This window comes from Heterodontus francisci, chromosome 13 (assembly GCF_036365525.1).
Source record: "Heterodontus francisci isolate sHetFra1 chromosome 13, sHetFra1.hap1, whole genome shotgun sequence".
NCBI classification, from domain to species: domain Eukaryota; kingdom Metazoa; phylum Chordata; class Chondrichthyes; order Heterodontiformes; family Heterodontidae; genus Heterodontus; species Heterodontus francisci.
In genome coordinates, this window is record NC_090383.1 from 114738181 (window position 1) to 114765778 (window position 27598).

Here is a 27598-nt window from a genome sequence, read left to right on the forward strand (position 1 = left end):
GCAGAGTGAGACCCCTGTAATCCCCCCTCCTCCCTTTAGGAATGCAGAGTGAGACCCCCGTAATCCCCCCTCCTCCTTTTTAGGAATGCAGAGTGAGATCCCCATAATCCCTCCTCCTCCCTTTAGGAATGCAGAGTGAGACCCCCGTAATCCCCCCTCCTCCCTTTAGGAATGCAGAGTGAGACCCCTGTAATCCCCCCTCCTCCCTTTAGGAATGCAGAGTGAGACCCCTGTAATCCCTCCTCCTCCCTTTAGGACTGCAGAGTGAGACCCCCATAATCCCCCCTCCTCCCTTTAGGAATGCAGAGTGAGACCCCTGTAATCCCCCCTCCTCCCTTTAGGAATGCAGAGTGAGACCCCTGTAATCCCCCCTCCTCCCTTTAGGAATGCAGAGTGAGACCCCCGTAATCCCCCCTCCTCCCTTTAGGACTGCAGAGTGAGACCCCTGAAAAGAAACTTTCCTTCTGCCGCGAAACTTTCTGCCTCTGTGGACTCACCGATTGGGACCGGCACGGCACGTGATGGTGGCCCATTCATCGAAAAATCCGGCAGTGTCAGTGGAGAGGCGGCGAGCTGCATCATCAGCAAAGATAAGTACCTTTAACTGTATGCTACTTGTGGTGCCGCCGCCATGCGGCAGGGGGCTGCACCGAGGTCCTACCGCCACCGGTAACATCTGGCGGGCCTTCTTGACATCGTGGGTCAAGGTGGGCCTCGCCCCTCAGCATTTTGCCAGAACCCACGGCATCGAGGGGAAGGTAAAATTCAGCTTCCTATGTCTAATCACTCATCATAGCAAAACCACCTGGGCCTTCCTTTGGTTCCAGGTGTTAAAAATGGCAACCAAATTTGCATTTTAGAGCCCCTGGCTCCCTGTTTGCAATCTGAGAGTATGGGAGAGTGAAACCCATTGTCCTTTAGGTGTTATAACCTTGCACCCTGCTTTCAAAAGTGTCTTTGATCTGGGTTCCTTGTTCTCATGGCAACCAAGGCTTGTCTCTGGGCAGATTTTGTATGAGGTCACATGTTTCCTCTGACTATCCATTTTACAGTACATTAAAGATCACAGTTTTAAAAACATGACCATACCACATAGTCCAGCATTCAGAACAGTGCTTCACATGTAAGCCACTCCAGGTCGGGGCAGATTCACCTCCCCTCAAAGTGGGTGGCGTTCTTGCCTCTGAGGCAGAAGATTGAGGGTGCAAGTGTCACTCTAGAGACTTGTGCCCATAATCTAGGCTGACACTCCAGCGCAGTACTGCGACAGTGCTGCATTGTCGGATTTAAATGAGACTTTAAGCTATGGTCAGCCCTCTTAGTTGGATGTAAAAGATCCCATGATATTACGTGAAGAAGAGGGGAGGGGGGGGGGGGGGGCGTTAACCCCTTGGTGTCCAGGCCAATATTTATACCACAACCAACAACAGTTTAAAAAAAAGATTGTGGGAGCTTGCTATGCACAAACTGGCTGCCTCATTTCATAACACAACATTGACTACACTTAAAAAATACTTGGTAAAGAATTGTGAAATGTTCCGCGGTTGTGAAAAATTGCGAGGTCTATTTCCATGGCTTCTTTCTTGATCAGTAGTAACCAGTGGGTTGGTCAGTTTCTGGTACCAGCTCATACATTACCAGATATTTGACTATGACTCATTTTCATAGCTGATTAGACTGAGAGCAGGAGTGAAAAGGAAAAGGAATGTCTCGGTGGATCAATGTGGAGAATCTAGATCAGTTTGAGTTCAGAGAGAGGGTGAGGCTACTTTCCAGGCAGCTCTGAGGCCTTTCATTGACTTGTCTTGGAGGTGGGGAACGGGGGAACTTGTCATGTCCTCAGTCCTCGTGAAACATCAACAACTTCCTAAAATAAACCCAAGGGAAGTGAAGTCTTATTCGCTGCCTTAGAGAACCCGGAACAAACGGGTTGAGCAGGAACAATCGGAGTGAAGCTGACCGATCACCCGCTATTCAACCGGGAGAGGAATATCCTTCAGCCGAGCCTGAATATGGGGACAGGGAGAATGGGCTTGTTCCTGCTCTTGACAGTTCTCCAACCCGGGACAGTGCAGGGGGAAGTGGTCCGGGATTTCGATAAATGCAACTGGTTCTTTCAGAACAAGATCCCACCGCAGGGATTCTCCATGAGAAACCGGCTCCGAATCTGCCAGCGCTATAAGAACCACTATCACTATGCGACCCTGTACAGGACAGACCAGAGAATCCCGGTCTATTCCGCTTACAGGTATCCCTGCTCCATGGGCGAGAGTGAAGGTTACAGACCCAGTCCCTGGTTCCATGAACCCCAGGTAAAGAGGCCCCAGACCAGTCTGGGTACATCTGTTCGAGGTGTTACTGTGCGTTGTACCAAACATGGACCTGACAACAAGATGAAACTTTAGGAGATTGAAGTCTGCTGCATTGCTTCAAAATAATCGAGCAAGAACTCTGTTTCTGACTCTGAGCCAACTCTGCAGCCATGCAAAACCCTGGGCTCCATTCCAGCTCACCAACTTTGTACAGCAGGGAGCTCTGCACATACCTGCTAGCACTGCTTTATCTCATAATAGAGTGAGAAGGGGTAGAATATTCTCATTCTAAATTAAGGATAAATTTTGCAGTGTATCTTGTATATTCCCATTTTCTTCACCCTGACCATTGGCAGCCACACCTTCAGCTGCCTGGGCCCTAATCTCTGGAATTCCCTCCCTAAACCTCTCAACCTCTGTTTCCTCCTTAAAGATGCTCCTTAATACTCTTGGCCTTTGGCCCAATATGTCTTTATGTGTTCCGAAGAAGGGTCACTGACCCGAAACGTTAACTCTGCTTCTCTTTCCACAGATGCTGCCAGACCTGCTGAGTGATTCCAGCATTTCTTGTTTTTATGTCTTCATGTGGCTTGTTATGGAACTATTGTCTGATAACACTCCCATGAAGCACTTACATGTCCATGTAGTGTGAAACTAGACTGGTACATCAGAGAGTCTCCAATACTCTTTGTTGTCAGCTCACATACAGAGTCTGAATTTACCCCCCCCCCCCCCCCCCCCCCCATTGTGTAGCTGAGACCACTTTGCACTGACACTAAACTTACAGTGTGACCTTTTTTAAAATCATTCTTAGGATGTGGGTGTCGCTGGCAGGACCAGCATTGATTGCCCATCCCTAATTGCCCTTGAGAAGGTGGTGGTGAGCTGCCTTCTTGAACCGCTGCAGTCCATGTGGGGTAGGTACACCCACAATGCTGTTAGGAAGGGTGTTCCAGGATTTTGACCCAGCGACAGTGAAAGAACGGCGATAAGTCTCAGAGGGGTATGTGTACCCATGGGATGTGCCCTCAACCAATGGGGCAGTCTCAAAGGCTTATTTAACAAGTTCGCCGTCCTGGAACAGAGGTTTGCCTGGCAGGAAGACATATCGGGAATTGGGTACGATTTTCCAGGGTTTTGGAATGGAAATTATGAAGGGGAGTGGGTTAATTTCTTGATTTGCATTCCCATTTAATGAGACAAAAAAAGAGTAGAGCTGTTATTTTGTCACAAAAAAGACAACAGGTTCACTAACTTCCTTTAGGGAAGTGACCTGCCATATCTAATCAAGGTGAGACATCGAGTCTTTGCAGTAGCCTCGCACTGTCCTCTGATGTGACCTTTTGAGCCATTCAGTTGTAAAAGCAATTGTTGGAGAATCAGCTCCACCACTATCTGTTATGGGCAACTCAGGATGGGCAATGAATACCACCTTGCCCATGTTACCCACATCCCTCGAACAAAAATAAAGCAATGTGAGGTTGGCAATGCATGCACTGGGCTGTGGCTCTTGAACATTAGGAACAGGAGGAGGCCATTCAGCCCCTCCAGTCCTTTCCACCATTCTATGAGATCATGGCTGGTTCAAGAACAATCTTCAAAATTTGCTGCCTGCCTAGGTATATTGATTACAATGAATACATTGTGAAGTTTTAATTTTCCTAACACTTTAATTTACATTGATTGCAGATCGATGATCAAAACGCTCCAGGTAAAATGAGAAGCAGTAGTGTAGATTCCAGTAACAAGCAGGCGACGGATAAGGACTACCAGGACTCGGGCTATGACCGGGGCCATCTCTACCCTTTTGCACTGAATGAGAAGGACAGCGCCACAGCCACATGTACCCTCACTAACGCAGTCCCTGAGGAGCATGGGGCCAACGTCAACTGGTATCAGGAGGCAGAAGCCATTGCTGAGAAGCTGGCACGTATATGCCACAAGTCCGGCCGGTCGCTGTATCTCGTGACGGGCGCTGCCAACCCCACAGGGCCCAAAATGAACAATAGGGTCTCGGTGCCTAGACTAGTCTGGACGGCTGTTTGCTGCACCTTCCCAAGGGGCCTGAACAATGATCCCTGTCTAAAGGACAATGTGGGATCAGAGGGGCAGGATGTACTGACATACAATAGTGACTTTTCCTTTGCATTCATGAAGCAAATGAAACCAGAACAAAACACAAAACACATGACTGTGAGACAACTGCAGAAGAAACTGAAAGTGGGCATGATCTTTGACAGCTGCAAGGGGACAAGCGAAAGCAATGCAGAACAAACCTTCAAAGAAGTGGAAGGGTTGATTCAAGATAAAATAATCAATCCCGTAAACAACACAGGAAGTTCCCCATTGCAACCGTTCGGCTATGACGTGGCCGTGGGAATCTTCCAATTCATCTACTACAAGTTCATGGTTCCTGGTCAAGCCACGGTGCAAGCAGTATCAAACGGCATGGTAGAGGTTGCCAAGACCATCATTCCGGTTTTCCTCGGTGTTGTCACAGTTGTTGGAGTTCTCATTGTAAATGTGCTTAGCATCCTCATCAATAATACTGGTTGCCTTGCCCTTGCCAACTCCTAACTGAAGTTAGGGCCAGTCTCCTCTGTCTTACGAATATATGAACAAACGAATTAGGAGCAGACGTAGGCCATTCTGCCCCTCTAGCCTCCTTCACCATTCAATAATATCATGGCTGATCGGTTCCTGTCCTGCATTCCACAGTTCCATTCACCCCGATAATCTTTGATTCCCTTGCCTAACGAGAATTTATCTACCTCCACCTTAAAATTATTCAATGACCCCGCCTCCACCACCTTCTGAGGCAGAGTTCCAAAGTCGCACAACCCTCTGAGAGAAAATATTCTCCTTATCTCTGTTCTAAAAGGGCGACCCCTAATTTTAAAACAGTGCCCTCTAGTTCTGGACTCACCCACAAGAGGAAACATCCTTTCCACATCCACCTTGTCAAGACCATTCAGGATCTTATATACTTACATCAAGTCCCCCCACACTGTTCTGCACTCCAGTGAAAACGAGCCCAGTCTGTCCCACCTTTTCTCATAAGACAACCCACTCATTCCAGGTATCGATCTAGTAAACCTCCTCTGAACCGCCTCCAAAGCATTCACATCCTTCCTTAAATAAGGAGATCAAAATTGCACGCAGTATTCAAGATGTGGTCTCACCAATGCCCTGTATAACTGGAGCATAACATCATTACTTATATTTTCAAATCCTCTTGCCAGTATTATCAAAGTACTGCTGTTGTATTCTCCAGGGCTTGTAACCGTGAACACATCTGCTGTTAGTAGGCTGCTAATAATTAGCAGAGACCTTATGATTGTGACATTTCTCAGAAGACATTAATCATTACAGAATCATGCACTGTTTATGAGGAGTCCTTGGAACACTCTTAATTTTTAACAGCATCAAGAGGCAAATTGCCAAAAACTCTTCATCAATTCAGAAAGACCTGCGATCCCAGCTGGTTTAAGCCATCGAGAGTTCCTTTCCACAGCAACCCTGTAATTTGTTTCTCAGCTAGCCTGAGACACAGGGAAGTCTGTTACCAAACAACCTAATATCTCAAAGAAATTATCTTTCAAGGAAATGTAGATCCTAGTCTTCCCAAGCAGTCCAGAATGAAACCTTCCAAATTCCAAGACAATCCCACAATCAATTTGCCAAAATAGCCCTTCTCTGCTCACAGGAGCCTGGGACAGTACGAAACCAACAGTTAAGGGTGTAGATGTTGGACTTGTTAACATCTAGTCACGGGATCTTCACCTGCATTAGATTGTCCTCTCGCTATGGAAGGTTTGCCAGTCTCTATAGAGGGTTTCCCCTCACAATTCAACAGCTAGAATTGCCTTGACTTCTTGTGGCAAATATTGTCTATAATGAATGACAGAAGGTGAGGAACTGACACTTTCACAATTGAAATGTGTGACGGTCTTTGTGCATTTGTAGATACGGCACTAAGCTACTTGTACAGCAATCCTTTGGATATGCCAGAGTTGGTGTTTGATGTAGGGAAGTAAATAACCATTTACTTTTAACATGTCTGGTTACCAGCCTTTTCATGAATAATTTTGTGTTAGTTCACTTCTCAGTGCCAGGTACTGTATTTATGTAATAAAAACAAGAAATGCTGGAACCACTCAGCAGGTCTGGCAGCATCTGTGGAAAGAGAAGCAGAGTTAACGTTTCGGGTCAGTGACCCTTCTTCGGATGTATTTATGTGTATTGCTATTCTTCAATTGTAATCTCAGAAATATTTGACAGCCATCACAGTAACTATGGTGAGAACTTGTATTATAGTTTCTCCCAGTATCTCTGTAGGGGATGCTGGCTTTATGAGTATTAATATTAGTATCACCGGAGAAAATAGAGGTCCTTTTTAAGTTATGCTCTATCAGGAAAGATTAAACAAGCTGGGGCTCTTTTCTCTAGAAAGACTAAGGAGTAACCTGATAGGACAGGATTGCGGCTTCCTGCAAGGAATTTGGCCTAACCATCAGCCTCAAGAAAACGAACATTATGGGACAGGACGTCAGAAATGCTCCATCCATCAATATCGGTGACCACGCTCTGGAAGTGGCTCAACAATCACCAATAACCTGTCTCTAGATGCAGAAATCAACAAGCGCATGGGAAAGGCTTCCACTGCTATGTCCAGACTGGCCAAGAGAGTGTGGGAAAATGGCGCACTGACACGGAACACAAAAGTCCGAATGTTTCAAGCCTGTGTCCTCAGTACCATGCTCTACGGCAGCAAGGCCTGGACAACATATGTCAGCCAAGAGCGATGTCTCAACTCATTCCATCTTCGCTACCTCCAGACAATCCTTGGCATCAGGTGGCCGGACCGTATCTCCAACGCAGAAGTCCTCGAGGCGGCCAACATTCCCAGCACATACACCCTACTGAGCCAGCGGTGCTTGAGATGGCTTGGCCATGTGAGCCGCATGGAAGATGGCAGGATCCCCAAGGACGCATTGTACAGTGAGCTCGTCACTAGTATCAGACCCACCCACCTTCCATGTCTCCGCTTTAAAAACGTCTCCAAACGCGACATGAAGTCCTGTGTCATTGACCACAAGTCGTGGGAGTCAGTTGCCAGTGATCGCCAGAGCTGGCAGACAGCCGTAAAGGTGGGGCTAAAGAGTGGCGAGTTGAAGAGACTTAGCAGTTGGCAGGAAAAAAGACAGAAGCTCAAGGGGAGAGCCAACTGTGTAACAGCCCCGACAACCAATTTTATCTGCAGCGCCTGTGGACGAGTCTGTCACTCTAGAATTGGCCTTTATAGCCACTCCAGGCGCTGCTTCACAATCCACTGACCACCTCTAGGCCCTTACCCATTGTCTCTCGAGACAAGGAGGCCAAAGAAAGAACCTGATAGAGACCTACAAGAAAATGTTTGCTCAGGTAAACGAAGTGTTTCCACTTGTAGGCAAGACCAGAACTAGGGGCACCATAAATATAAGATAGTCACTATTAAATCTAATGGGGAATTCAGGAGAAGCTTCTTTAATCAGTAAGTGTTTAGAGTGTGGAATTCACTATCACAAGGAGTGAAGGTTGAGGTGAATAGAATAGTTGCATTCAAGTGGAAGTTAGATAAGTACATGAGGGAGAAAGGAATAGAAGGATATGCTGATAGGTTCGATGAAGAGGGTTGGGAGAAGGCTTGTGTGGATCTCAAACACTGGCATAGACTGACTGGCCTGTTCTGAGCTGTAAATACTTAGTAATCTTCACATGTGTGGTAATAAAGAGAAATACATGGAAGTTGTAACCTGGAATCAGGCCATTCGGCCCAATCAGTTGGTGCTGGTATTTACCCTTCACATGAACAAATAGTCCTAATCACATCTCGACTCCCTGTGCCCATATCCCTTCAGCCCTGTTTCTGCCATCCAGTTAACCAATCTAATCTTGAATGTTGACATTGTTTTTGCCACAAAGCCTGGAATTGAATTCCATAACCTCATAACTTACCAGATCGAAGAAGCTTCTCCTGCTCTCTGTTCTAAATTTGAAGACTTTGGAGAGGATAGAGAAAGGGATTTACGGGAGTGATTCCTTGGATGAAGCATTACAGTTACTTGGATAGACAGGAGAAGCTGGGGTTGTTCTCCTTAGAGCAGAGAAGGCTAAGAGGAGATTCGATAGAGGTGTTTAAAACCATGAAGGGTTCAGATAGAGTAAATAAAGAGAAACTTTCCAATAGCTGAAAGATTGATAACCAAAGGACATAGAACAATCAGGGGCGTCGTAAGGAAAAGTTTTTAATGCAATGAGTGGTGAGTATTCTGAATGCACTGCCTGATAGGATGGTAGATACAGATTTAATAGTAGCTTTCAAAAGGGATTTGGAGAAATACTTGAAAGAGAAAAATAATTGCAAGGAAATGGGGAAAGAACCAGGGAGTGGGACTAACTGGATTGCTCTTTGAAACATCCAGTGCAGACTCGATGGGCCAAATGGCCTCCTACTGTGCTGTATTATTTTATGATTCAATGACATTTCTCACCTATAATCTTGTTTCTATGGCCACTCAGTCTAGCCCTCAACTGCTGGAAACAGTCTGCTTCATCTACCCTGTCATATTCTTTTGTAATTTTAATCACTTCTATCATATCACCCCTAACTGTTGGTTCCATACTGTCCCAGGCTCCTGTGAGCAGAGAAGGGCTATTTTGGCAAACTGACTGCAGGATTGTCTTGGATTTTGGAAGGTTTCATTCTGGACTGCTTGGGAAGACTAGGATCTACATTTCCTTGAAATTGCTATAATGTAAAACACCCCAATGTTTTGAATCTTTCTTTGTATTTGTATTTACTGATACTGCACAAAATTGTAGTCATGATCCATTGCAACCATTCCAAGCCTCAATATCCTTGCTATAGTGTGGCACCCAATACTCAACATGGTACACTAAGTGAAGTCTTTTCAAGGTTTAATATAGGCTCGCCATTACCTCTTGATTTTCATACTCTATATTTGTTGTGGTAAATCCTAGATTCCATTAGCTTTTTGTTTAACAGCCTTAACAGTCTGACATGCTACCTGTGATGTGCTATGAACCTGTACCTCCCAAATCTCTCTGCTTGTCCACCGCACAAACCTACTTCCATTCAAAGTATTGTTACTGCTGTTATTTTTACCAGCTCACACTGACATTGAATTTCATCTGCTAACTTTGTTGGATCTATTTCTTCTGGAAATGTACCATTGATGACGATGGTTCGGAGAGCAAATGCATCATGAATTTGTCCATCAGTTCAGGGGCCTGAAACTTAAAACTAATATGGGAGTGAGACCTCTCACTTAATCTGGGTTCATGGAAAACGGAAGATATTCCGGAGGGAAGCAAAGCACCCAATGTCACTTAAATTGATCTTCACCAGTAGCGGGAAAGTGATTCACAGTGAATCGTAAGCCACTTTACACTGTGCTCAATCTTCTTCCCCAGTGACTTCAGTGTCAGGTGCCGGTTTACTATGGCCCCATTTCACAGATCAACATGAAGAGCAATTTCACCCCCAAAGTGCCAAACATTTCCAAACAAAGCAGTCCATGGCAAGTATATTATGAATCTATCAGTATCAAGACAATGTTATTATACAAAGATTACAGTCGGCAGAGCAAGTGTGTTATATGCTGTAGATCAGTATCCAGAGGGAATGAATCTCAGCTTGGAAAGGACCACTTAGAAGGGCCAATGTGTGCTGGTGGGGAGAAGCAAGGACATCAGCACGGATGGATCTTGGTAAAGTCAGTATGAGAGCAAACCTCATTCATAAAACCGTTCTGTGTTTAGTGCAGAAAGTCAAAGCCTTTTTCCAGTAATCATGGTTTTAACAAGTTAAATGGCTCCATGTAGAGTTTGTCATCTCAGTTAATTGTGTACACATGTGCACAGGTATGTGTGTATATGAGTGTGTATGTGTATGTGCTTGGGTGCATCGGCATGTTCCAGTGCTTTTATCTCAAAGGTTTTGAAAGAATATCACCTGTATTTGTGAACAGCTGCTCATGCCACCCACACAGACTTGCAGGTTGATAGATGAATTGGCCATTATAAATTGCCCCTAGTATAGGTAGGTGGTAGGGGAATAGAGGGACAGGTGGGGATGTGGTAGGAATATGGGATTAGTGTAGGATTAGTATAAATGGGTGGTTGATGGTCGGCACAGACTCGGTGGGCCGAAGGGCCTGTTTCAGTGCTGTACCTCTAAATAAATAAAATAAAAAAATAAAAAATTATTGTTGTTAATTGAAAAAAATGATCATGTAAAATTTTGGTTTGTGGGATGTTGTATAAAATCAGTATTTTATGTTCACAAACTAATCTTGATTGAAATACTCCAGTACAAAACAGTATAAGATTCCTAACTGGTTTTAATCTTGATCAACTTGTGGTTCATAAGTTATTTCAATGCATTGTGATAAAGTATTCAATAATCAAAAATAAATATTATAGTTCCTGCTCATTTTATGTCTTATTTAAAAGTCTAACTACTTCCTGTCTTTTATAGTTCTACTTAGTTCTTCTTCATTAATTGGAATTCTTGCCTTTATTTTCTTTCCCCATCTCAAATGGATTTCCCACATCTTCTCCACTAGCTAAAGTGAACTGGTAAATCAGGTTAAGGGATAGGTCAATAGAGATGCAGTGGCAGACATTTAAGGGGACATTTCAGAATACACAGAATAGATACATTACAACGAGAAAGAAAAATTCCAAGGGTGGGAGCTGCTATCCGTGGTTAACTAAAACAGTTAAAGATAGCATCAAACTTAAAGAAAAAGCCTATAATTGCAAAAAGATGAGAGCTTGGACAGAAAATAAAAAAAACAGCAAAGAATGACTAGAAGATTAATAAGGAAGGTAAAATTAGAGTACAAGAGAAAGCTAGCTGGAAACATAAAGACAGATAGTAAGAGTTTCAATAGATATTTAAAAAAGAAGAGTTAACAAAGTGAGCATTGGTCCAAAAGAAAGTGAATCTGGGGAATTAATAATGGATAATAAGGAGATGGCAGATGAATTGAACAGATATTTTGTATCGGTCTTCACTATTGAGGATACAAGTAACATCCCAGTATTAGCTGTAAGTCAGGAAATGGAAGGAAGGGAGGAACTCAAGAAAATTACAATCACCAGGGAAGTGGTACTGAACAAATTGTTGGAGCTGCGGGCTGACAAGTCCCCAGGTCCTGATGGACTTCATCCAAGGGTGTTAAAAGAAGTGGCTAGTGAGATAGTTGATGAGTTAGTTTTAATTTTCCAAACTTCCCTAGATTCGGGGAAGCCTCTGTTAGATTGGAAAATTGTGAATGTCACTCCTTTAGTCAAAAAGGAAGGGAGACAGAAAGCAAGAAACTACAGACCAGTTAGCTTAACATCTGTCTTAGGAAAACATTAGAAGCTATTATTAAAAACATTATAGCAGGGCATTTAGAAAACTTCAAGGTAATCAGGCAGAGTCAACATGGATTTGTGAAAGGGAAATCATGTTTAACAAGTTTATTGGAATTCTTTGAGGGAGTTACATGTGCTGTGGATGAAGGGGAACCGGTGGATGTATTGTACTTAGATCTCCAGAAGACATTTGATAATGTGCCACATCAAAGGTTATTGCAGAAAATAAAAGCTCATGGTGTGGGGGGTAACATATTGGCAAGGATAGAAGATTGGCTAGCTAACAGGAAATGGAGAGTCAGCATAAATCGGTCATTTTCTGGTTGGCATGATGTAATGAGTGGTGTGCCACAGGGATATGTGCTGGGGCCTCAACTTTTTACAATTTAGATGAAGGGACCAAAGATATGGTTGCTAATTTGCTGATGACACAAAGATAGGTAGGAAAGTAAGTTGTGGTGAAGAGGACATAACGGGGCTACAAAGGGATATAGATAGGTTAAGTGAGTGGGCAAAGACCTGGCAAATGGAGTATAATGTGGGAAAGTGGGAAATTGTCCACTTTGACAGGAAAAATAAAAAAGAAGCATATTATCTAAATGGCGAGAGATTGCAGAGCTCTGAGATGCAGAGCGATCTGGGTGTCCTAGTGCATGAATCGCAAAAGGTTAGTATGCAGGTACAGCACGTAATTAGGAAAGCTAATAGAATGTTGTCTTTTATCGCGAGGGGAATTGAATACAAAAGTAGGGAGGTTATGCTTCAGCTATAGAGGGCATTGGTGAGACCACATCTGGAGTAGTGTGTACAGTACTGGTCTTATTTAAGGAAGGATGTAAATGCTTTGGAGGCAGTACAGAGAAGGTTTACTAGACTAATACCTAGAATGGGCGGGCTGTCTTACGAGGAAAGATTGGACAGGCTAGGCTTGTATCCGTTGGAATTTAGAAGGGTAAGAGGTGACTTGGTTGAAACATATAAGATCCTGAGGGGTCTTGACAGGGTGGATATGGAAAGGATGTTTCCCCTTGTGGGAGAATCTAGAACTAGGGGTCACTGTTTAAAAATAAGGGGTCGCCCATTGAAGACAGAGATGAGGAGAAAATTTTTCTCTCAGAGGGTCATGAGTCTTTGGAATTCTCTTCCTCAAAAGGCAGTGGAAGTAGAGTCTTTGAATATTTTTAAGGCAGAGGTAGATAGATTCTTGATAAGCAAGGGGGTGAAAGGTTATCGGGGGTAGGTGGAAATGTGGAGTAATCAGTTCAGCCATGAACTTATTGAATGGCGGAGCAGGCTCAAAGGGTCGAGTGGCCTACTCCTGCTCCTAATTCGTATGTTCATATGTTCAAAGTTTATCTCCAAGAATACTTTCCTCTTTTGTATTAAACAACAACAACTTATATTTATAAAGCACCTTTAATATAATAAAATGTCTCAAAGCACTTCACCGGAGCATTATAAAACCAAACAAGACACAGAGGCACTTAAGGAGATACAACGTCAGATGAAAAAAGCTTGGTCAAAGATGTAGGTTTTAAGGAGTGTCTTAAAGGAGGAAAGCGAGGTAGAGAGACAGAGAGGTTTAGGGATGGTATTCCAGAGCCTGGGGCCTAGGCAACTGAAGACATGGCCACCAATGGTGGAGCGATTAAAATTGGGGATGCTCAAGAGGCCAGAATTAGATGAGCGCAGATACCTCAAGAGGGTTGTGGGGCTGGAGGGATTTGAAAGATTAGAGAGATAGGGAGGGGCGAGGCCATGGAGGGATTTGAAAACAAGGATGAGAATTTTAAAATCAAGATGTTGCTTGACCGGGAGCCAATGTAGGTCAGTGAGCACAGGGGTCATAGGTGAACAGGACTTGGTGTGAGTTACGACACAGACAGCAGAGTTTTGGGTGACCTTGAATTTACAGAGGGTAGAATGTGGGAGACCTGCCAGGAGTGCATTGAAATAGTCAAATCTAGAGGTAATGAAGGCATGAATTAAGGTTTCAGTAGCAGATGAGCCGAGACAGAGGAGAAGTCGGGCGATGTTACAGAGGTGGAAATAGGCAGTCTTAGTCATGGTGCAAATATGTGGGGTCGGAAGCTTATCTTGGGATCCCCTTCTACAACTCTTAATTCTTTAAATAGTCAAATCCATCCAAGATCTTAACATTGCTTTCATATCAGGGAAGGCTTTTACAATATCTCTGTTTACCGCTGAACAGGATAGAAGGAATAACTTGCCATATGGCCGTCTCTCTGTCAAAATCTTTCTTGCCTCTTTCTACTTATCGATGCAGGAATGGTCACAGCACAGCTGAATGTTCTTACTGCCCCTAAGCTCAGATCCACCATTCACTTCCTACTTTCTGCATTCTCCCTGTATGGAGGACAAGGGTCACTATCTCATATTCTACTCATTCCCAAGATCTCATAATTGTGGAAATCCTTCCCTTCCTATCACATTCAAGGTAAATGCCAAATCCAAGTGTAGCACTGCCTAATCAAAGTTGTTTTCAATTCTGGTGGAATCCTGGTTTCTCCATTGGCAATTTGGTTTCACCCTTGTAGTGGCAGGTGGAGGTTGTTCATGAGGAAGAATATTTTGTGCTGATGAAGAAACACTGTTCAAGGGCGATGTCAGGAAGCACTTGTTCAGCCAAAGGGGGTAGAATTCTGGAACTCACTGTCCCAAAAGTTTGTTGAGGCTGGAGGGTCAATTGAAAACTTTAAAACTGAGATAGTTAGATTTTTGTTAGGCAAGGGCATTAAGGGGTAAGGATTCAATGTGGGTAAATGGAGTTACAGTACAGATCAGCCATGATCTAACTGAATGGTGAAATGGGCTCGAGAAGCTGAAGTAGAGGTGTGCAAAGAAAACCCGACCCAATTCGGAATGCTGGAGCCGGAAGCCCGATCTGACCCGAACCGAACCCGACACATGCCGTCGGATCCCATCGGGGTCGGGTCGGGGAGCAGGCCTTTACTCATGTACTGATGTAAAGGCCTGCCACCCGACCCCGACGGGTCCTGACGACATGTGTCGGGTTCGGGTCGGGTCGGGTCGGACTTCCGGGTCTGGAATTCGGGCTCGCGTCGGGTTTCCTTTGCACACCTCTAAGCTGAATGATCGACTCTTGTTCCCATGTACCATCTCATAAAGCTAATCATGAGAAGGACTGGGTGGGGGGGTGGGTGCTGAGGGCGCAACACCAATTTCCACTGGTGCAATAATTTGCCTTCGATTCCATGAGCTTCAATTTTAGCTAAAAGTCTCTTGTGACGGAAACCACACCTGTCAAATGGAAACTTATTACTTTTGTGATATGGGACACTAGTTGAACCTTTTTTTCACTGGACATTGCACATAACTTGTTTAAAAGAACACCAGAGCTGAACAGCTGAAAACATGGTTGCACATTTGCATTCTGAAAGACAGTTGAATAGAGAGACAATGGGATAAAAGCAAAATACTGCGGATGCTGGAAATCTGAAACAAAAACAAGAAATGCTGGATTCACTCAGCAGGTCTGGCAGCATCTGTGGAAAGAGAAGCAGAGTTAACGTTTCGGGTCAGTGACCCTTCTTCGGAACTGGGAGACAATGGGAGTGCTCACTAATTCAATAAAGGCTGCATTTGCTGACAATGCAACCACTAGGTGGCGCTGCACTGGAGAGAAACTTCAGAGTGCTTCGGTGCAGAGGGTGTCCTCGTGCATGAATCGCAGAAAACTAGTTTGCAGGTACAGCAGGTAATAAGGAAGGCAAGTGGAATTTTGGCATTTATTGCTCATGGAATAGAGTATAAAAGTAGGGAAGTGCTGCTGCAACTGTACAAGGCATTAGTGAGACCGCAGCTAGAATATTGCGTACAGTTTTGGTCCCCTTACTTGAGGAGGGATGTAGTTGCATTGGAGGCAGTTCAGAGGAGGTTCACTAGATTGATTCCAGGGATGAGGGGTTTATCTTATGAAGAGAGATTTAGCAGTTTAGGCCTTTACTCTCTAGAGTTTAGAAGAATGAGAGGAGATCTAATTGAGGTATATAAGATAATTAAGGGCATTGACAAAGTAGACGTAGAGAGGATGTTTCTCTTGTGGGGCAATCTAGAACGAAAGGTCATAGTTTTAGGATAAGGAGTAGCATATTTAAAACAGAGATGAGGAGAAATTACTTCTCTTAAAGGGTCGTGAGTTCGTGGAACTCACTACCCCAGAGTACGGTGGATGCCAGGACATTGAGTAAATTTAAGGAGGAGATAGACAGATTTTTAATTAGTAAAGGGTTGAAGGGTTATGGAAAACAGGCAGGAAAGTGGAATTGAGGCTGAGATGAGATCAGCCATGATCATATTGAATGGTGGAGCAGGCACCTGATTAGATAAAAGGGGAGTGGAGTTGTACGCACTGAGGAACAAAACATTGAATTTATATTGGACTTTGCACTGAGAACATCCTTCTCAAAGTGATTCTTCAGTGTTCCAGAGTTACCCTCATTGTGGAACTGAGCCCAGCAAAACTGGAGCAGCAGAGAGAGTGAAACAGACTAATCACTTTGCTATTTAACTGGGAGAGGAATATCATTTTGCGGAGCCTGAATATGGGGACAGGAAATCTGGCCATACTCCTGCTCTTGGGAGTCCTCAATCTCGGGATAGTGCAGGGGGAGGTGATCCAGGATTTGAGTAAATGCAACTGGTTCTTTCAGGGCAAGATCCCACCGCAAGGATTCGCCACTCAAAACCGAGTCAAAATCTGTCAGAGATACAAGAACCACTATCACTTTGTAACGCTGTACCGTCCAGACCTGCGAATTCCAGTCTATTCTGCTTACAGGTATCCCTGCACCATTGGTGTCGATAAGAAGCAGAGACCCACACCATGGTTTTATGAGCCACAGGTAAGCAATAATGTTGATTGCGACTATACCATTTACTTTATATCCGAAACCAACCCGTTGCTTGTGCATCACAAGGCAATTCCAACGATTACCATGTATCGCTGAGGTTTCCGTACACCCTGAGATTTCTCTATGTTGATCATTGAGAGATTAGGTTGTTGCTGTCATTGGTCAACAAGGGAAATATAGTAGGAATTTTCCAAAATATTTAAACTTGTGAAAGAGTATGAGAACTTGGATTTATATAGCGCCTTTCACTGCTATGGGACATACCAACGCACAAAGCCCCACTAAATGTTCTGACATTAACACGCTCGAAATCCTATCATTACACAGAGTTAAAATCGAGCCCAATTAATTGAAATGTGACTGGCAGGAAATGAGTCCCTGTTGCTCAGAAGGGAAGGGGGAAGAGGAGCAGAGCATTAGTCATTGGGGACTCCATAGTTAGGGGAACAGATAGGAGGTTCTGTGGGAACGAGAGAGACTCACGGTTGGTATGTTGCCTCCCAGGTGCCAGGGTTCGTGATGTCTCGGGGATCGTGTTTTTGGGATCCTTAAGGGGGAGAGGGAGCAGCCCCAAGTCGTGGTCTACATAGGCACCAACGACATAGGTAGGAAGAGAGATGGGGATTTAAGACAGAAATTCAGGGAGCTAGGGTGGAAGCTTAGAGCGAGAACAAACAGAGTTGTTATCTCTGGGTTGTTGCCCATGCCAAGTGATAGCGAAGTGAGGAATAGGGAGAGAGAGGAGTTGAACACGTGGCTGCAGGGACGGTGCAGGAGGGAGGGTTTTGGTTTCCTGGATAACTGGGGCTCTTTCTGGGGTAGGTGGGACCTCTACAAACAGGATGGTCTTCACCTGAACCAGAGGGATACCAATATCCTGGGGTGGGGAGATTTGCAAGTGCTGTTCGGGGGGGTTTAAACTAATTCAGCAGGGGGATGGGAACCTAAATTGTAGTTCCAGTGTACAGGATGTTGAGAGTAGTGAGGTCAGGGATAAGGTTACAAGGACGCAAGAGGGCACTGGCAAGCAAGAACCTGGTTTAAAGTGTGTCTACTTCAACGCTAGGAGCATCCGGAATAAGGTGGGTGAGCTTGCAGCATGGGTTGGTACCTGGGATCTCGATGTAGTGGCCATTTCGGAGACATGGGTGGAGCAGGGGCAGGAATGGATGTTGCAGGTTCCGGGATTTAGATGTTTCAGTAAGAACAGAGAAGATGGTAAAAGAGGGGGGGTGTGGCATTGTTAATCAAGGAGAGTATTACAGCGACAGAAAGGACGTTTGAGGACTCGTCTACTGAGGTAGTATGGGCCGAGGTTAGAAACAGGAGAGGTGAGGTCACCCTGTTGGGAGTCTTTTACAAACCTCCAAATAGTTCCAGAGATGTAGAGGAAAGGATAGCGAAGATGATTCTCGACAGGGGCGAGAGTAACAGGGTAGTTGTTATGGGGGACTTTAACTTTCCAAATATCGACTGGAAATACTATAGTTCGAGTATTTTAGATGGGTCAGTTTTTGTCCAGTGTGTGCAGGAGGGTTTTCTGACACAGTATGTAGACAGGCCAACCAGGGGCGATGCCACATTGGATTTGGTACTGGGTAATGAACCCGGCCAGGTGTTAGATTTAGATGTAGGTGAGCACTTTGGTGATAGTGATCACAATTCGGTTAGGTTTACCTTAGCGATGGGCAGGGACAGGTATATACCGCAGGGCAAGAATTTTAGCTGGGGGAAAGGAAATTATGATGCGATTAGGCAAGATTTAGGATGCGTAGGATGGGGAAGGAAACTGCAGGGGATGGGAACAATCGAAATGTGGAGCTTATTCAAAGAGCAGCTACTGCGTGTCCTTGATAAGTATGTACCCGTGAGGCAGGGAGGAAGTTGTCGAGCGAGGGAGCCGTGATTTACTAAAGAAGTTGAAGCGCTTGTCAAGAGGAAGAAGAAGGCTTATGTTAGGATGAGACGTGAAGGCTCAGTTAGGGCGCTTGAGAGTTACAAGCTAGCCAGGAAGGATCTAAAGGGAGAGCTAAGAAGAGCAAGGAGAGGACACGAGAAGTCATTGGCGGATAGGATCAGGGAAAACCCTAAGGCTTTCTATAGGTATATCAGGAATAAAAGAATGACTAGAGTTAGATTAGGGCCAATCAAGGATAGTAGTGGGAAGTTGTGTGTGGAATCAGAGGAGATAGGGGAAGTGTTAAATGAATATTTTGCGTCAGTATTTACAGTAGAGAAAGAAAATGTTGTCGAGAATACTGAGATTCAGGCTACTAGGCTAGATGGGATTGAGGTTCACAAGGAGGAGGTGTTATCAATTTTGGAAAGTGTGAAAATAGATAAGTCCCCTGGGCCAGATGGGATTTATCCTAGGATTCTCTGGGAAGCTAGGGAGGAGATTGCAGAGCCTTTGTCCTTGATCTTTATGTCGTCATTGTCGACAGGAATAGTGCCGGAAGACTGGAGGATAGCAAATGTTGTCCCCTTGTTCAAGAAGGGGAGTAGAGACAGCCCTGGTAATTATAGACCTGTGAGCCTTACTTCGGTTGTGGGTAAAATGTTGGAAAAGGTTATAAGAGACAGGATTTATAATCAAATTGAAAAGAATAAGTTCATTAGCGATAGTCAGCACGGTTTTGTGACGGGTAGGTCGTGCCTCACAAACCTTATTGAGTTTTTCGAGAAGGTGACCAAACAGGTGGATGAGGGTAAAGCAGTGGATGTGGTGTATATGGATTTCAGTAAGGCGTTTGATAAGGTTCCCCATGGTAGGCTATTGCAGAAAATACGGAAGTATGGGGTTGAAGGTGATTTAGAGCTTTGGATCAGAAATTGGCTAGCTGAAAGAAGACAGAGGGTGGTGGTTGATGGCAAATGTTCATCCTGGAGTTTAGTTACTAGTGGTGTACCGCAAGGATCTGTTTTGGGGCCACTGCTGTTTGTCATTTTTATAAATGACCTGGAAGAGGGTGTAGAAGGGTGGGTTAGTAAATTTGCGGATGACACTAAGGTCGGTGGAGTTGTGGATAGTGCCGAAGGATGTTGTAGGGTACAGAGGGACATAGATAGGCTGCAGAGCTGGGCTGAGAGATGGCAAATGGAGTTTAATGCGGAAAAGTGCGAGGTGATTCACTTTGGAAGGAGTAACAGGAATGCAGAGTACTGGGCTAATGGGAAGATTCTTGGTAGTGTAGATGAACAGAGAGATCTTGGTGTCCAGGTGCATAAATCCCTGAAGGTTGCTACCCAGGTTAATAGGGCTGTTAAGAAGGCATATGGTATGTTAGCATTTATTAGTAGGGGGATCGAGTTTCGGAGCCACGAGGTCATGCTGCAGCTGTACAAAACTCTGGTGAGACCGGACCTGGAGTATTGCGTGCAGTTCTGGTCACCGCATTATAGGAAGGATGTGGAAGCTATGGAAAGGGTGCAGAGGAGATTTACTAGGATGTTGCCTGGTATGGAGGGAAGGTCTTACGAGGAAAGGCTGAGGGAACTGAGGTTGTTTTCGTTGGAGAGAAGGAGGAGGAGAGGTGACTTAATAGAGACATATAAGATAATCAGAGGGTTAGATAGGGTGGATAGTGAGAGTCATTTTCCTCGGATGGTGATGGCAAACACGAGGGGACATAGCTTTAAGTTGAGGGGTGATAGATATAGGACAGATGTGAGAGGTAGTTTCTTTACTCAGAGAGTAGTAGGGGCGTAGAACGCCCTGCCTGCAACAGTAGTAGACTCGCCAACTTTAAGGGCATTTAAGTGGTCATTGGATAGACATATGGATGAAAATGGAATAGTGTAGGTCAGATGGTTTCACAGGTCGGCACAACATCGAGGGCCGAAGGGCCTGTACTGCGCTGTAATGTTCTAAAAAATCTAAAAAATCTAAAATCTGAGATTTCTCTATGTTGATCATTGAGAGATCAGGTTGTGGCTGTCATTGGTCGACAAAGGAAATATAGTTGGGATTTTTCACTAGCTTTCCCGTTGGCCATTTACAGCAAAAGTATTTAAACTTGTGAAAAGACAGAGAGAGTATAAGAACTTTAATTTAGCAGCGCACTGCACCACCTCAGAATCCCAAAGCGCAAAGCAAGATCCCACAAATGTCATTGAATTTTCAGGCGAGCTTTAACTTATTTAAAATCCATTCACATCGGACCCAATTAACTGAAGTTTCACTGGCAGGAAATCAGCACTACTTTTCTAATTCTTTCTTTTTGGCCTCCTTATCTCGAGAGACAATGGGTAAGCGCCTGGAGGTGGTCAGTGGTGTGTGGAGCAGCGCCTGGAGTGGCAATAAAGGCCAATTCTAGAGTGACAGACTCTTCCACAGGTGCTGCAGAGAAATTTGTTTGTCAGGGCTGTTACACAGTTGGCTCTCCCCTTGCGCCTCTGTCTTTTTTCCTGCCAACTGCTAAGTCTCTTCGACTCGCCACACTTTAGCCCCGCCTTTATGGCTGTCCGCCAGCTCTGGCGAACGCTGGCAACTGACTCCTACGACTTGTGATCAATGTCACAGGATTTCATGTCGCGTTTGCAGACGTCTTTAAAGCGGAGACATGGACGGCCGATGGGTCTGATACCAGTGACCAGCTCGCTGTACAATGTGTCTTTGGTACAATGGATATTAATATCCAAGCTTGCAAATGACATCAAAATAGGAGAATAGTCAAATAATGAGGAACAAGACAACCAGATTCAGAAGGAATTATTATTCTCCCCAAATCTCTCTACCTCTCTTTCCTCCTTTAATAGAATCATAGAAAGTTTATGGCATAGAAAGAGGCCACTTGGCCCATTGTGTCTGTGCCGGCCAAAAAGGCTGTGTTTGCTGACAACGCAACCATTAGGTTCCACGTTTCATCAGTCTCCACACGCCACCCGAAGAAGCAAGGTAAGCTGCAAGGGCTGACGTAGGAACTAGTGTCGAGAGAAGGGAAACAGCGAGGCCTAGAGCTAACGGTTGGAGGGGGCGAGGGCAGGGAAGCTGGGAGCGAGCAGCCAGAGAGCAGGGTGGCACAAAGCAAGGAACAATCGGTCAGGGGAGTGGGGGGAGCAGCAAGGACTGGAGGAAGCATCGAGGCCTGGAGCGAGTTGCTGAGGGGGGGAGAGCTCCAGCCTCAAAGTCTCCCATTCAGCCGCTTCTTCCAGCTGAGTGGGGGGCCTGGATACCCGATGATGCTTTATCGCGCATGCGTGAAGATGGACCAGGCGCGGATACACAATGACATCGGTGCTGCGCGATGATGTCATCCCGTGCATGTGCCACTTAGTCTTGGCAAGATGTAGCTGCACATATGGGCATCTTTGCAAACTCTGATGAAGTCAGTGGGCCACTGTGTTATCAGGAGTCAATTTGCATTCTAATCCCACCTTCCAGCATTTGGTCCGTAGCCCTGCAGATTACATCACTTGAGGTGCATATTCAGACTCCTTTTGAATGAGTTGAGGGTTTCTGCCTCAGCTACCCTTTCAGGCAGTGAGTTCCAGACCCCCCACCTCCTTCTGGGTGAAAAGTTCTTTCCTCATCTCCCCTCTAATTTTTCTACCAATCACTTTAAATCTATGCCCCCTAGTCACTGACCTCTCTGCTAAGGTAAATAGACCCTTCACCTCCACTCTATCCAGGCCCCTCAACAATTTGTACATTTCAATCATATCTCCGCTCATCCTTCTCTGTTCCAAGGAGAACAACCCAAGCCTATCCAATCTTTCCTCATAGCTGCATTTTCCAGTCCTGGCAACATCCTCATAAATCTCCTCTGTACCCTCTCTAGTGCAATTACATCCTTTCTGTAACGAGGTGACCAGAACTGCACACAGTACTCAAAGTTGTGGCCTAATCAATGATTTATACAGTTACAGCATTACCTCCCTGCTCTTATACCTTGACTAATAAAGGAAAAGATTCCATATACCTTCCTAACCACTTTATCGACCTGTCCTACTACCTTCAGGGATCTGTGGACATTCACTCCAAGGACCCTCACTTCCTCGACACTTCTCAGTATTTTCCCATTAATCATGTATTCCTTTGCCTTGATTGACCTCCCCAAATGCATCACCTCACACTTCTCCAGGTTGAATTCCATTTGCCACTTTTCTGCCCATCTGACCAGACCATCAATATCTTCCTGCAGCCTACAGCTATCCTCCTCGCTATCTACCACACAGCCAATCTTTTTATTGTCTGCAAACGTCTTAATCATGCCCCCTACGTTTAAGTCTAAATCGTTAATATATACCAGAAAAAGCAGGGAACCCAGTACTGAGCCCTGCTTAACATCACTGGAATCAACCGTCCAACAAAAACACCCGTTAACAATGACCGTTTGTTTCCTGCTACTGAGCCAATTAAAGATGCTTCTTAAAACGTACCTCTTTGACCAAGCTTTTGATCACCTGTCCTAATATCTCATGTGGCTTGGTGTCAAATTTTGTCAGATGACACTCCTGCCTTGAGGCACTTTACTATGTTCAAGTTGCTATATAAATGCAAGTTGCTGTTATCGGTTCTTACTGCAGATGCTGAATGACCTGCCCAGTGTTGCCAGTTAATTTTGAAGGGGTGTTACAACTAAGTTGAACCCAGAGTAAAATTTCCTGTTCATAAGAGTAAAATAGAAAAAAATTAAAACTAACTCCCACTAACCACGATTTTTTTCTGTGGTCCTGAGCAATTTCATTCTTGTACTGAGAATACCAGATTGAGCTGTGAAAAGGGATATGTTAGTTGGGGTTAATAAGATTTCCCTTTTGCTCATCTCTTAAACTGTGAATATTTTCTAATGTGTGGATGTATGCTGGTTTTAGATTGATGATCCACAAGGCTCGCCTGAAATGACAAGCAGCAAAGATGTTTCCGGTGAGCATCAGGCAGTGGATACAGATTACCAGAACTCAGGATATGACCGAGGCCATCTGTACCCATTTTCCTTTAATAAGAATGACAGTGGCACTGCCACCTGCACCCTGACTAATGCAGTCCCGCAGACACACACAGCCAACGTGAACTGGAATAAGGAGGCAGAATCTACTGTCCTGAACTTGGCAAAGATATGCCACAAATCCAACCGGTCGATGTATGTGGTGACAGGCTCAACCAATCAAACCAACATCAAACTGAAGAACAGGGTCACAGTGCCTGAGCTCGCCTGGACTGCTCTTTGCTGCACATCTTCACTGCACCAGAATAATGACCCCTGTCTAAACAACAACATGGAGTCAGAGGAGCAGAATGTGCCGACATATGGTAAAGACTTTTCTGCTGCATTCATGAAAAAGATGGCACCAGAAGAGGCCGCGGTCAGACTGACTGTGAGAGAGCTGCAGAATGAATTGAGAGTGGGCAAGATATTTGACAGTTGCAGAGGAACAAGTGCAGATGATGAGGAAGAGACTTTCAAAGCAGTGACAGGTCTGATAGAGGAAGTAGCCAACTACAAAAACGGAGCAGAGTCGGTCAGGAGCTGGTCATGGGTATTTGCAGTAATGTGCTGTGTCCTCTCGGAGATCGGGTTCAAATGGATTTAGTAGCTGAGGATTGTCAAATTTGCTGTGAGTTCTCACGGTAATGCTAATTTAGTGCGTTAGCCTCATAACTCTTAATCCCCTTACCTAGCAGAAAACTGTCAATTCAATCTCACTCTTGAAATTTTCAATTGAAGCCCAGTCTCAACAGCATTTTGAGGGAGAGAGTTCTAGATTTCCACTCCCCTTTGTGTGAAAAAGTGCTTCCTGACATCACCCCTGAACGGCCTGGCTCTAATTTTAAAGTTATTCTCCCAAATTCTAGTCTCCCACACCAGAGGAAATAGTTTCTCTCTATCTACCCTAGCAACTTCTTTAACGATCTTAAACAACTAAATTAGATCCACTGCTTAATCTTCTACACTCAAGGGTATACAAGCCTAGTCTGTGCAAACTCTCTTCATAATTGAACCCTTTTTGCCTCTGGTGAATCTACACTGCACTCCCTCCAAGGCCAGTTTTCTCCTCCTGCATGTGGTTCCCAAACTGAATGCAGTACAACCAGAATTTTATAGAACTGTAACAGAACTTCCACCCCTCTGTATTGCAGTACCTGTTAGCTTTTTAAATTATTTGTTTACACCTGTCCGCTAACATTTAGGGATTTCTGAAGAAGGAATCCTAAATCTCGCTGCTCCTTCACAGTTCCCAGCTTCTTGCCTTTTAGAAAATAATCTGACTGGTTTTTGCTGGGCCCAAAGTGGATGATTTCACACTTCCCCAGGCTGAACTCCGTCTGTCACAGTTTTGCTCCTCAATTAATCTACCAATGTCCATCTGCAACTGATCATTGTCACGCCCCTCACCGCTTTCCCGTCCTTGTTTTGCAAGACCCTGAATAGACTTCTGGTGTTCATTTACCGACAGATTCATCGACCTCCTGACAGTCAATGCTAAATAACTCAACAGTATTTGTTGAGTCTCATTGTAATCAAACCAAAGGAAGGAAGTCATTTCAGGAACTCATTAACAATTCAGAAACCCAGTGAATATTGTTCCCAAGTAGTTTAATTCCTCCGAGGAATTTTTTCCCAATCAATGGATCTTTTCTCTCTCTCACTTCTGTTCTTCATCGATCTACAATGTCAGAGTCTAGTTCCCAATATCTCCTAAGAGGCCTGTCCCAGTGCAATTCAAATTCTAACCCTAACCCAACCCACAATCCAAGGAAATTTGCTTGCCAACAATTCCAAAATCTGAAGAGAATCCCATTTCCAATTGAGCTAAATTGTTAAAGATTGCCTCTCTACCTGTGTCAGAGCAACAAGAGTATAGGTCTTGTTACAAAGTATTTCTGGTGGTGGAACGTTATGTTCTGTGATAAACTGCCTTTCAGCAATGCAAGGTTCACTTCCCTTTCAAGAGGATTCATGTCTGTTAACTCAACAATTGGGTTGTTTCTTACTGGGATATTTCCGACTGTCACTCTTGATGTTGGAATGTTAAACAAGAGAACAAAGCTTAAAGATATTTGAAAAGCCAACTTTTCCAAAGCCAAAGTCAGCTGTACTGTATATGAAGACACAGATGCTGACCCTGCCAACTGCTGCAGGTTTGTTGGTATTAACATGGGCATTACCATGTCAGAGCTGCTGTGCTCCTTGAGATTCGTCAATACCAACTTTTGTTAACTTTTATCTTCACTCTTTCTTGTCCTTAAACTGATTCCTGCCAGGACAGTCTCCATGGGAGCTCCAGGTTTTATTTCAGTGCCAGTAACTATGGGTGTACCAAACACATTTTAGGATGTCCTCAGCTAAAAAGATTAGCTCTTGCATTTTCAGAGTCCTGTAAACACACACAATGCAGTCACACATTCTGGTAGAGCCTGATGCCCCAATTAGCACAGTGACAGCAGCCTGAACTGGCCCTGCAGTGGTTGGAGGCCAACAGGATGACAAATGTGTGGTCGTCCTTGAACAGATGGTCTATCGAGCCTTGGGAGAACCTTGACACCAGAATAGATGTCTCCCTACATGACTAAAAGTGGGGAAAAAAGGGAAGCATCTAATTGGGAACCTGCTTTTGGTCAAACAAATTAAAATTTGTCAATTCTAGATTCTGGCCCATGCCTATCCATTCGAGTCAGTTCATCATTTTAACAGGGGTCTTGACTGGGGGGGATTCTCTTTGTAATAGTTTAAGGTACTTAGGAGTTTGCCCAGACAAATCAGAAGTTTTTTTGGGAAGATCAGAAGCTAGATGCAGTGAACGGGACTGTATGAGCTGGTAAAATAAGAGTTATAATATGTTCTCCAGCACAGACAAAGTTACCATAGCTACTAGGCGGTGGGTGGTCAGTGCTCCATTAAAAGAAACTATGGTGTGGCACCAAAAACATTACACTGACGTGGAGTGGGTTTACTCGGCTATGTCTCCTTCAGCACAATGACCCCCTGTTACCACTGAACGTTCAGGGGATGTAGTCTTCTGCTCTGTTAGTGGCAGTGGAAACAGTGGATGCTCTCAAAGGTCACAGGAGTTCTCCTAAACGATGACCTTGACTGTTGAAAGAGTTGGACAGAGTGGGGATGACTATCAGCAATCACAATCCAGCAGTTACTGATTTCTACTCAGTAAACTAGTGAGATAGAATATCGTGCTATGCTGCCATTCTCTCTCCATCCATATGGGACTAACTGCTGCAGCCTGGAAACAACAGTCACATTTTGGGACAGAGAAAGATGTGTCTCCTGATAGGAAGTAACAAGGGGCAATTCTGGAAGGTTACCAGGTTAGAATTAGTCAAAAGAACAGGGAAGGGATTTATGATGCCTTGAGTTGCTTTCTTTGTGTGATTTTAAGCGTTGTGATTAATTAATTAAAGGGGATGTAAATTTGATTAATTAGATATATTATGCACCAGATATATGTCAGTGCATCTTCTGAATTTTACTCTGTTTGCAGGTCTGATGTGGTTTGATTAATTGGTTTATATGTAACTTCTAGTTATTCACTGATGTCATGACTTAACCTTTTGTGTAGCTTCCATTTTAATACTGAACTTTTATTTGAGTCAGATATGATTTAATTATTAAATTTGTATCTAACTTGTAATTATAGATTTGTGTGGATATAATTTGTCCTTTTGTCCAGCTATGTTATGATTATTTTGTATGTATCATGAATTTTACTAATGTATGGTGTGCATGAGCGGTGATGTGACAAATTCACCAACACCTGCTCACCCACTGTAACCCGGGGAAACAGCTGCAGAAACTCCAGAACGTGCGGTTCACAAATACTGAAAATCGTGGTTGTGATATTTGCGAATAAAGTGATGTTACTGATTCGTTTTAATTTTGTTATTGTGAAACCTGTTACAAAAAGTGTTGCTGCCTCTGGGATTAGTTACCTTGCCCAGCAGCAGAACAGCTCAAACAGGAACTGAATCCTCCAGCTTTGAAATAAACACTGCCCTTCAAACAG

At 44.3% G+C, this 27598-nt stretch overlaps 2 protein-coding genes across 2 annotated transcripts; both read left to right on the forward strand.

Annotated features, from left to right (window-relative positions):
• Positions 1 to 1682: 1682 nt before the first annotated feature.
• Positions 1683 to 4900, forward strand: LOC137376616 (endonuclease domain-containing 1 protein-like). The gene is made up of 2 exons (XM_068045503.1): positions 1683 to 2312; positions 4002 to 4900. Exons 1-2 carry the CDS (start codon positions 2013 to 2015, stop codon positions 4887 to 4889), a joined length of 1188 nt encoding a protein of 395 aa, XP_067901604.1. The 5' UTR covers positions 1683 to 2012; the 3' UTR covers positions 4890 to 4900.
• An 11185-nt stretch (positions 4901 to 16085) lies between these two features.
• Positions 16086 to 27459, forward strand: LOC137376617 (endonuclease domain-containing 1 protein-like). The gene is made up of 2 exons (XM_068045504.1): positions 16086 to 16627; positions 23453 to 27459. The coding sequence occupies exons 1-2, from the start codon at positions 16328 to 16330 to the stop codon at positions 24170 to 24172; spliced, it is 1020 nt and encodes a 339-aa protein (XP_067901605.1). The 5' UTR covers positions 16086 to 16327; the 3' UTR covers positions 24173 to 27459.
• Positions 27460 to 27598: the final 139 nt, after the last annotated feature.

Bases quoted from the DNA above. Each gene is read 5' to 3' on its own strand.
- LOC137376616 (XM_068045503.1), top strand. From the start codon at position 2,013: ATGGGGACAGGGAGAATGGGCTTGTTCCTGCTCTTGACAGTTCTCCAA. The intron at 2,313-4,001 runs GTAAAGAGGCCC...CATTGATTGCAG, and splicing joins CCTGGTTCCATGAACCCCAG to ATCGATGATCAAAACGCTCC.
- LOC137376617 (XM_068045504.1), top strand. From the start codon at position 16,328: ATGGGGACAGGAAATCTGGCCATACTCCTGCTCTTGGGAGTCCTCAAT. The intron at 16,628-23,452 runs GTAAGCAATAAT...TGCTGGTTTTAG, and splicing joins CATGGTTTTATGAGCCACAG to ATTGATGATCCACAAGGCTC.